At 40.1% G+C, this 10,631-nt stretch overlaps 1 protein-coding gene across 3 annotated transcripts; it reads right to left on the reverse strand.

The window, feature by feature from the left end:
• Nucleotides 1-651: 651 nt before the first annotated feature.
• On the reverse strand, nucleotides 652-9,817 carry LOC101163670 (voltage-dependent calcium channel gamma-6 subunit). Of its 3 annotated transcripts, none has more exons than XM_011480973.3 (8): nucleotides 9,721-9,817; nucleotides 5,801-5,868; nucleotides 5,281-5,542; nucleotides 4,715-4,825; nucleotides 3,342-3,450; nucleotides 1,793-1,867; nucleotides 1,284-1,421; nucleotides 652-1,196 (listed from the first exon to the last, which is right to left on the reverse strand). In XM_011480973.3, the coding sequence occupies exons 3-8, from the start codon at nucleotides 5,485-5,487 to the stop codon at nucleotides 976-978; spliced, it is 861 nt and encodes a 286-aa protein (XP_011479275.1). In that variant the 5' UTR covers nucleotides 5,488-5,542; nucleotides 5,801-5,868; nucleotides 9,721-9,817; the 3' UTR covers nucleotides 652-975. The 3 variants fall into 3 exon arrangements, with proteins under 3 accessions (XP_011479275.1, XP_020562816.1, XP_004074096.1); XM_020707157.2 differs by having other exon boundaries at nucleotides 5,831-5,868; nucleotides 9,721-9,816; XM_004074048.4 differs by having other exon boundaries at nucleotides 5,281-5,868.
• Nucleotides 9,818-10,631: the final 814 nt, after the last annotated feature.

Here is a 10,631-nt window from a genome sequence, read left to right on the forward strand (position 1 = left end):
TTTTTTTCATTGTTTGGGGCTAAAACTTCCATGTAGCGTCAACTTTGAGTTCAAAGATTTTTTACTAATCCAATTGTTTACTTTTATGTATATTTTCAGGTAAATTTGTTGGCCAAAAATAATAACCATAAAGAAGTAACAGCGGGAGCTGAAAAAAGGGATCAGGAGCATCACACTTTAAAATAGAAAAAAAGAGTTTAATTTTTTTCTGCTCAGCAGATTCCTTGCTCTAGAACTCCCTATGGTTTTTGTTTTTTCCAAGTCTCTTTCTTCTCATTGAATCCTGAACCCCAGCTTTCACTGACTCGGGTGAGTCCTGCTATTCTTTCCATGTTCTGCCTCTTTTATGACTTCCTGGAAGAGTCTTGTTGTGTTCCTGGAGTCGTTTGAGTTGGTTGGTCACCCCGAAGGTTCTCCACTGTTCCAGGTTTTCTCCATTTGAGGAAAACAATTAAACTGGTTCTATGGAGTCATAAAGCCGCTGAAATGCCTCTGTGACATGCCAGGTACTTTGTTTTTGAAGTTTTTAGACACCTTCTGTTGAAGAGATTTCTTGTTTCTACAGGCCTGACAGAGATAAGGTTTGATTGATTAAGTGACTCTTCTTTGAAGATTCAGCAAAGGGGCAATAACTTTTTCACAAAGACCCAGTCTGGTTTCAACAGCTTTATTTCCCTCTTTATAAATAAAGTAAACATAAAAAACATTTGTTTTAATCTCTGGGATTTGTTCTGTATGTAATTACTAAAGTGGGACAGAAATTTTCATTTTTATTAAGGTAGCAAGGCACTTTTTGATATAAAAAATGAGAATAGGGGGCAAATGCAGGGCTGCAGCTACAATGGTTCAGAGAAATACTTATCAGTTCCTCTAGGGTCAACAGAGAAGTTGAACTCTGCAAAAACCAGTCTGGAAAACATTTAGCAGATCCTCTGCTCCTAGAATCCTCTGCAGCTAGAACTGTTTTCCCCATTTCTAGCTGCCACTGTCCTTGTGTGGGAAACACCTCTGCCAGGGGCTGCAGGGCAAAGCCAGCAGCAGGAAGAAAACGCCGCCCACAATGAGAATGGCTCCAGCACAGCCGATACATGACACGGACCAGGACAGCTCGTGGTGAAGAGGAACGGTGTGATCACTGGCCAGGAACGCCAGGATGGACTGGTGGAAGACGACAATGGCCAGGAGCACCAGAACCCCTAGAGGAGGGCCCAGACGAGGCGGGGAGGGGGCACATAAGCAACTCTCCGATTTCAAAGATTTCCTTAGCGGCTGCTTTTACTCACCTGACAGAATAAAGCAGATAGACGCGGGCTTAAGGAAGAACAGGATCTCCTTACTGAGAGCCATGCCGATGCATATGGTCCCCATCACCATCAGGAACAGACTGAACAGGGACAGCATTGCTGCCGCTACATTTAGATCTGATCAAGAGACAAGGACAGCATTAGTGTCTGCTTTTCACTTTATTGCCTCGCATAGCTCCAGTGAGTGTGCAGCATGTTAACATGAAGCTGCGAGCGGAGGGAGAGGTTAGACAGCAGCTCAGAAACACTTGAACGCAGCGTGGGAGGAATACATTCGAAGTAGACAGGCTGAAACGGCGCAGGGGGGAGGTCACAGAGAAAAAAAGAGAGGGATGAACAATGGGAAGGGGAAAAGAGGACTGTAAGCAACAGCGTGCAGAAGGAGGGGTACACTGAGGAGGAAGGAGGATGATCAAAAAAAATCAGTGGGTGGGTGGGGTTGGTGCAGCGGCTGCGGCCGGGAGAACCAAAAGAGTGGCATGACTCACTCCTCTGTGTTGTCTTCTGAAACATCACAGCGTTCTCTCCTGTGGTGAAAAACTTAAAGTAGGTGCAGTTTGATTCTGCAGAAGAAGAAAAATAGAGGAGGGAGCTCTCTTAATCTGCACAGTCTTATTGAAATTCATGGAGTCACATTTGTCAGACTCAAAAAGCCTTTCTTGTTCTCCATCAAACATTCACAATGTCAAACACAAGCTCAAAGGGGGCACAGCTTCCTGTTCATTTTAGCTGTCCCCCATGCCTTTCAGTAATACGGTAAAGCAGTCAAATGGATTGTGACACCTCCATTAGTTTGTTCCCTCATTTGCAAACACCAGCTAGGAACATGTGCACACGTCAATCCTGATTTGTGGGATAGGAGCTGATTTTTCTCCCGTTTATTTTAGCAGAGCAGCTCAGGCTTCTCCACACAAACCTGGTCCAAGTTCCAGATAAATGCACATTTAGGTTATTATAGTGTATGGAATTTGCCACATGCAGCAAAATAATTAAAAGAAAACACCATATTTGAAAATGTGGCACATTTTGTTTTCTCAGCTCAAGTAAAATCTGTAGTTTTGTCCCATTTTTAACAACAATCCCTGTGATCTTTTCTTTTTAAAGCCTCACTCCAATCATCTTTTGATCTATTGTAAAAACGTTCCCAGTGGTCTTTTAATTATGATTGTGGATTTTTTTGCCAAAATGTTTAGTTTTCTCTGACATTCTGCAGAATGGTAATAGTTTATCAGAAATTCACCTACAAGTTGGTGGTAAGCCTGTCCCCATTTTCTACCATCCCTTTGGCTTCACTCTCTCCTGCTAGCAAAAACGGACGGGCAATATTGGAGCTAACCAGCTGTACAGTATTGAGCCAAATGCCATCTCGGATGTGGAAAACGTAGCACACATGGATCTAGTTGTCTATAAGTGGTTGCATGACTGGACCAGATAAGGAGCATGTGGCCCACCGGCCCACCATCTACAGGCTTTTTCCAACTGCATTTTTTTATCTAATCCTGATTCATAATGATTTTTATGAAGAAATACTCAAAAATGCAACTTTAAGCTTAATTGTTTTATATATTATGTCCGCCATCATGAGAAAAATCCCGCGTGAACATGTTAAAAACACCAAAACACAATTTTCATGGGAGTGGGTCTCATTGGCTCTTTATACCCAATTTTTACTTAGAAAACATATTTTTTTCTCCAACAAAAGAAGTGCTATGTGCTCCTGAAGCGCTAGTCCTCTGATCAGTTTTACCTTTCAGGGTTTAAATGCTGACTTCAATACGATGTGTTAGAACCTTTCTTTTTTTTTTGTTTTCATCTTTTAAAAATAGAAATATAAAACAGATTAAAATTGGCTGTTCCAACCAGTCAAACTGTTTCTCTACCACTCACTTTCTCAACCACAGCTGTCCAAGCTTGTACGCTTGACACATGTCCAGTCATCCACTGTAACTCTCAATCACACTTTCAAACCTGCAACAGATCAGTCAGCAGACATAACAGACACAAATCCAGCCAAGCAGTCAGTGAGACTTCCGTCACCTCCCGGCAGCTCAGCGGGTCCGCAGCTCTCTCGTTCTGGGTCAATGTCAGCTACCCACAGGGTCTTGGTGCAGCCCTTCCACAGGCCCAAGTGAGCAGTTAAACAGGACTGCAAAGCAAAGGTCCAAGAGGAAAAGGTTCAGGAAACCGATTCCTTGCTGAAGAACAGGGGTCGGGAACCTATGGCTCGCGAGCCATATATGGCTCTTTTGATGGTCACATCTAGCTCGCAGACAAATCTTTAATTTTAAAATCTTTTTTTCAGTAGACCAGTCCTTCTCAGGCGCACAGTAGTAGCAGTGTTTGGAGAGAAAAAAATCTGCGCCAGCAATCAGTTTACTATTATCTATTATATCACAGAGTTTTTAATAGCCTGAAAACTGTGAAATGACGTCCCTGCAACTGCACGCTCCCGTCTCTTAGAAAGAGCGCGCAGCTGGAGGGACGGGATGTGTGAGGAAGAAAGGGGGGAGGTAGTGGACACAGGCAGCAAGGTGCACGGATTGTCATAACTTAAAACACGCAGCCCGTCACATACTGCAGCGTGTGAGTGTGTGTTTGGCTCCACGTATTCATGTGAGCAATCTTTCTCAAATCTAAAGAACATTCACACCAACCTACAATCACATCAAACGGATGGAAGTCTCAACGCCTGCATGAAGCTTAAACTCACCAAGTATCAACCAGACTAGACCATCAGTAAAACCATGCAGCACCAGAAGTCATAATAATGGTAATAAATACTCATCATTTATCAGCACCAGCATAATAATGTTATTTAAAAGAATCCACATATGTATTCTTCTTTAAAAGTGTTAAAATTATATCAAATGCACTCATTCACTTGTATTTTTACTTTTAAACATATTGTAGCGGATTGAGTTGGACTGGGTGGCTGTTAGGTGGGATTCTAAGTTCCGGAGTTCATTGAACACATTATGCAAAGATCTGATTGGCCCTCAGTTCTGTAGCTCAGCCTGTCGTTGGGGAGTTTGGACCAATGGGGTTCATCTATGGGCCGAATAAGGGAAATAGGAGGGCTGTTGCTGCAGTGAGGGAATTAAAAATTGGGAGGAGCGCTCTCGGCGGGACAGATTGAGGAGTTGCCGAAATAGTTGTACGGCGTTGGTTACAGTCTACAGTAACCAGAATAAAGAACCTTAAAGGAGGTTAAGTCTCCGTGCCTCAGTGTGGGAAAGGGACGCTTCATTATTGTATGGCTCTTTTGAAATTACATTTAAAAATATGTGGCGTTTATGGCTCTCTCGGCCAAAAAGGTTCCCGACGCCTGCTTTAGAAGCACACCAAAAATAATCCGACACCCGTGGTTCAATCAAAAAAACATGTTCGAAAAGCAGAGAGTTCACGTTCACCTGATTGTTGTAGAAACTCTTTGAGGGTGCCAGCTCCACCCAGAACTCTGTCCCGACACCAAGAACAGTTAGGACGACGCCCACAATGGCCACGAAGAACGCCAACTTGATCTGCAGAGAAACCAAATATTGGATTTATCCAATGAGAAAAATGTGATGGATTCCAATACAATAAAAATGCTTAAAAACAGGCAACTATGTGTTTATTTGGAATACATGTTAACATTTTGAATCCATCAGAACCACAATCAGAGTCTAGATTCCCCCCTTTATGTTGATTTCTTGGTAGGGTGGACTCTGATGTGTTTGTATTACTAACTGCTGTTAAAGTTTGAGCTCTTGCTGGCAGCACTTCATCAGAATTTCCTTGCAGAGACTTGAATTTGTTGTTCAATCAGTTGCAACAGGTTGTCCAGATCCTGATGATCCTGGATAAATCCTGGTTGCGTTCTTGGAGGAAGTTTGGTCAGCTCATCCAGAAGTTTCTCCATTTAAGGATAATAGTTCTCAGAAAAAAGTTTCAGAAATGTTTGCAATACAAGACGATGCAATGCAAGACTAATCACCTTTCCCTCCTGAGCCTCACTCATGCCATGTCCCATAGACGTTGTCCTGCGGCGCTTTCCACCAAAAGTGCTGCGACCCCCCATCAAGCTGGTCAAACCTCCTGCACCCGACGCCGGTCCTCCTCCTGCTAACCCTCCAGCTGTCCCCGCCGCCCCCGGGGCCACCATTCGGCCTTCTTCATCACTCACAATAAAGGTTGACCACATGTTGTGTGTCAAAGCAATTTAATGACAGATGATTGCTCTGATGGAATTTAAGTCACTGAAAGTATACAGGAAGGAAAGGAGACAAATTGTGTTCCTTATTCAGTCAGTCAGCATCAAACAACATCAGTCTATTATTTTATCCGCTAAAGGGCCAATAAATGAAATTTGATGAAAAATTAAATCCACAGCTTGTCTTTGCGGCAAAAAATAATGTCTGCAAAACTAAACAAGAAAGATCAAGGTGGGATTCTGGCTTTCCTTTAAAAACTGTTTCATAAAAAATGGAGTATGGTAGAAAAAAATTCCTACAGACCAATTCATTATCATGAAAGAAAAAACAAACACTTCATTGAAGAGCTGGGGGGGGACTCTTCTGCAAAGCTGTGAAGAAAAAAAGCAAAGGCAACAGTTAGAAAATGTAATGTTTTTTTTTGTTTTTTGTTTTTTAAGAAGCAAAACTTGAGAGTTTTGTGAAAAAATGTTAAGTAAGCAAACATCTGCAGATTAGACAGAAAAAAATTCATTATTATAAAATAAATTACAAAAATGACATTGCTCCAAATCATAGTAAAAAAAAAAATCAGTAGAGAACACAACCACAGACCAGTGAACAACATGGCTGCTTCCATTAACATTGATGCTTTTTTTTTGTTTGTTTGTTTGTTTAATGACAACCTGCATAAGCTTCATTGATGCAGGTCATGCAGCAGTAATTATTCTACCTACAGTAACAGACAGAAAAGGAAAAAAAATCTTCTTTTTCTAAGATGTTGCCATACATGCATATACAGTATGGCATGTGTTAAGTTTTAGATGAATGCCTTGGTAACCATAAAAAAAATGCACTTATCTGTGTCTTTTTTAAGGGTTTAGTTTTGCGACTTATTTTGGTCAAATGAAAACCTCACAAATAAGACATTTATTAAATGGTGGTATTCTTTACAAGTTGTAAAAATGTTGTATTCGTTTGTTTACAGTAGTTTGCAGTTTTCAACAATAAAACTTTCAGTTGTTTTCATTTCAAAATTTTTATATATTTAATCAATGAGCAGGAATTTCAGGTCCAAAGGGCAGCCTTAAAAACACTTAACATGATGGCCTTTGTTTAGACTTCTATTTTAAGATGGTATGTGACTGCACGCATAAAACTGTGAGTTGGAATCAGGTGTTGCTTTCTATTCTCAGAGGCCGCAGCTCTTGTCAGGTTCAAGTCATAAACAATGATGTGATCAGAGAGCCTCTGTATTTGAAGGGGATGCACAGATGCAGCGAGGGTGAGTTAAATCTTGACTGTGAATGAAACAGCTGCTGTGCTCCTCTCAGACAGAGTGACAACAGACTTGTAATCCCGGGTTCACGCCACGTCTTGTTAGCAAAAATGAAAGACATCCCATTGAGACGGCCCTTTGCAACAAGAGAGCTTGTTTTGCAAGCAAGATAACTAGCTATAAAATAATTATGTGAAGATACTAAAATAAAGACCAAAAAATACCATATTTATCAATTGTCTCCAGGAATGTTTATCAAAATGTATTAATTAATTTTTTTATACATCATGGACAAATGAAAATTACAACACCAAAGTTATTATTTAACAATTTGTGAAATCAAAAACAAAAATACATGGACTTCCATTCATTACAAGTTATTTTCTGTTAGTATAAGGGAAGTCTCATATCTGGTTACAAGTCATGTTCAAGTCATGAATAAGGAGGAAACCTGGTCCAAGTCTTTGGACCAATTCTTTACATCTTTGGTCACAATTGTGACTTGAAATGTTTCAAGTACCCCTGAAACTAATTTCTCACTTTTCAACCAAACAATCTATGATCTTAATAAAGAATCAATATTTAGCACGAGTTGAGACAAGCCTTGAGTCTTGATGGGGTAAACCCAGTTTACTTTTTTAGTCACAGGTCCTCAGGTCAGGTTTAAATTTTGACTTGAGTCGTGTAGTTAGACGTGCTGGTCTGGGGTAAATTATTCAATTCCATGTCCGAGGAACTCTTTACATCTTTAAGGAAATATTCAGTGAAACCTGAAGATTCTGGTTCCAGATCAAAGTTGTGTTACACAAGTATGAAAGAGCCAGGTCTGATCTTAAGTCAAATGTTAAAAGGATTGCTCAAATATTATAGTTAAATTTTATTTCATAGTCAAATCAAACACAATTAAGGCCAAGTCACGTCTTCCAGAGAAATAGTCAAACTTGGGTTTTGGGCCACAAAGCCAAGTTAGCTTTCTTTACATAATACCTTCTATTTAAAAAGTTTATATAAAGGGCTTTAAAAAGGCACAAAAACTTTCACAGGAAACTTTCAAAATAAAACAAAATCTAATGTAGCTACATTAGATTTAAAAGTGAAAGTAAAATACTTAAAGTAAAGTTTAAACCATCTCTTGTCACAAGTCTGAGTTAAACCTCAGGTACTTTAGCAAGAATTTAAGTCAACATCAAAAAACTTGTTGCCTTGTGTGTTCTTGGTAAGCAAACTCAACATGAAAGTTGATTGTGTCATTTCTTACTTAGAATGTGCCCCATCAGCACCGTGGTTTTGTCTATTTTAGATCATTTATTCCAGACAAGTGATGTAAAAACATTTAAGGAGAGAAATATCTTTTCACAGTACTGCACTATTCAAAAAACTAATATAAAATTGCAAAGCTTTGCCTAAAATTTATATTTCTTCTGCTGTCTGAGAAGATGAAATTGCAATGTGCCTATCAAACTAATAAAATTTGAATGTGTTTTGTTTTTTAAATAGCATAGCAAATGTCACTGAATAGCACAATAACTTTTTTGGAAGAAAAATCAGAAAATACCACAACTGTGATTCTACATTTATAGCACCTTCAGCAACGCAGGTTCAAGCGACCTGCTGCAATGAGAAGTCTACACTGCACACTTTTTCACACTTTTTTGCATTCACAACCCTCATGTGCATGCATCGCTACGGAAGTAACACGAACATTTTGGGGCTCTGCATACAAAACACATAGCCAATTAAGCCACGTTGCAAGTTAAACCAGGTGGAATTTTGACCAGTTATAGGGAGTTGGATTTGGTAGTGATGAATGGATGGCATCTCTTTTAATTTCCAGAAGGTAAATTGATAATGGAGCAGAAATTAATAATTAGGGTTTGTGCCTTGATGGAATTATTTGATACCAAATTTTTCATATGTTGGAATACAGCTGTGACAGATTTAGCTTGAAGCAAGATTCGTGAGATTTTCATCACTTCCACAACTGTACCTCTTCCAACTGTAAGTGGCAGACATGCGCTAGTATCGGGTAGCAGTCCAATGTGAACACCATTTGTTAAAAGTGCATTCAAAAACGCGTTTTCAGTGGGTTTTCGAACCCACGTCACATGCCCAGTGTAAACATCTGTCTTAAAGATCAACATGTCAACACCTTTCTAGCTCTGATTTACTACTGTGTCTCAAATAACCATCAGTAATCATTTCATGTGAGGGAAAACAGTTTCGGATTTTGTGAAATCCACATTCTAACTTCTTGAGTTAGTTAGACTAGGTTGCATCATTTTACCACTAAAAAACTATGTTGCTGCACAAGAAAACCGATCCAGAGCAAAAGTGATGTGGGAATAAATGTGTCAACAATCGTTTCCTGCTTAAATATTACACTCAGAAAATTTAGCATAAAAATCCAAAACATAGTGAACAACACATAAAAATATTGTGGAATTTTGAAAAATGCAACAAAGGCAATCATCAAGAAAATAAAAATGGTGTTGGTGCTGTTTTTTGGAGCTTTATAAGAAACGTTTCATGGCATAAGGTTTTTCACAAGTGATATATTTTGTTGTCCCTACTCATACACAGACTTCTTTTAAGGCTGTCAGTTGGGAACTTTGGAAAAGAAGCATGAAAATGCCACTAAAAAACACCCCAAAGAGGCTTAGCATCAAAACGTGGAGCCTGTAAAACCTTTCTTACTGTCTCTAAACTGCCCAAAAACACAAAAAGTCCTCAACTTCCAAAACTCACTGAAGTAGTCAGTTCAGCTTATTTCATCCTAGCTGAGCTTGGTTTCCTCAACAACCCCCTACCAACACACAGTTCAGCTGCCAAAGGAAAAAAAAAAAAAAAAAAAACCTGAGGCATTGGTTTCGTTTTATGTTTTCTCTCTTTAGCACTCCATGCGTGCCCCACAAAGCTCGCTGCAACTTGACAAACATCACAACAATGACATTAACAAGTTGCTGACCTGGTTGTTGTGTTTGTGGATCTGCTCGAAGTGACGGAGGTCGAGGTGAGGCGAGTAGGGGAGAGGGAGTGAGCTGTGGAGTGGAGAGTAAGGGGGTGGAGGGGGCGGAAAGGGGGTGGATGTTAGAGTTGGCTCCGTTTGGAGCTGTTTGGTAATGGTGGTGGGGGTGTGTGTGTGTCTGTATGGGTGTTGTCCATCTACAGAGAAGTAAAGCACACATTTCTAGGTTTTTCTTTGAGTTTGCAGGCCTTGTGTCTGTTTTGGAAAGAAAAAAAAGAGGGGAATTGTGTGTTCATGTCTTTATGTTTGTGGGATCTGACCCTGTTGGTGCAAACAGCACTGTGGAGACATTCATTGTCGTGAGGACTTTTTAATCACTTAAAAAAAAAACTCTGACAAACAGTGGTAAGAATAAATGGTAAGAACTAAGTGAAGTTTAAACACTTAATCATGATGGTTATAGCTGGAATGATGGAGTTCCGATCGTACTATGTAAATGTAGGCCCTCACAGGTTACGGAAGAAAAGAATGTGTGTGTGTTCCATAAACAAGTTTGCTTATTCTAATTTAAACAATTGTGCTTAATGAGTTTACTATTAAAATAAAAACTTAAGATCACTCACACTAACTCTGTCACCAACAGGGCATGTGTATTTGTGCATGTGCCTACTCTGTCTATTTTTGACCTCCACCTGTTAATGACATTAAAGTCAACTGAGAGGAAAGAGCCAGGGGTGGGGGGCACTTTAGCTCAACCCTCGTTGTGGTGCTCCCACTCTGACTGCGCTAACTGAAGAGTCAATTGCAGGTTTAACACCTCAGCTGAGCGGTGTTGGGCCCGGGAGGTCAGATTTCAGGGCCGTGAGATCCATTCCACGCGACAGTAAAAACCAGATACGGCTCTGCTGTGC

This window comes from Oryzias latipes, chromosome 11 (assembly GCF_002234675.1).
Source record: "Oryzias latipes chromosome 11, ASM223467v1".
NCBI classification, from domain to species: Eukaryota; Metazoa; Chordata; class Actinopteri; order Beloniformes; family Adrianichthyidae; genus Oryzias; species Oryzias latipes.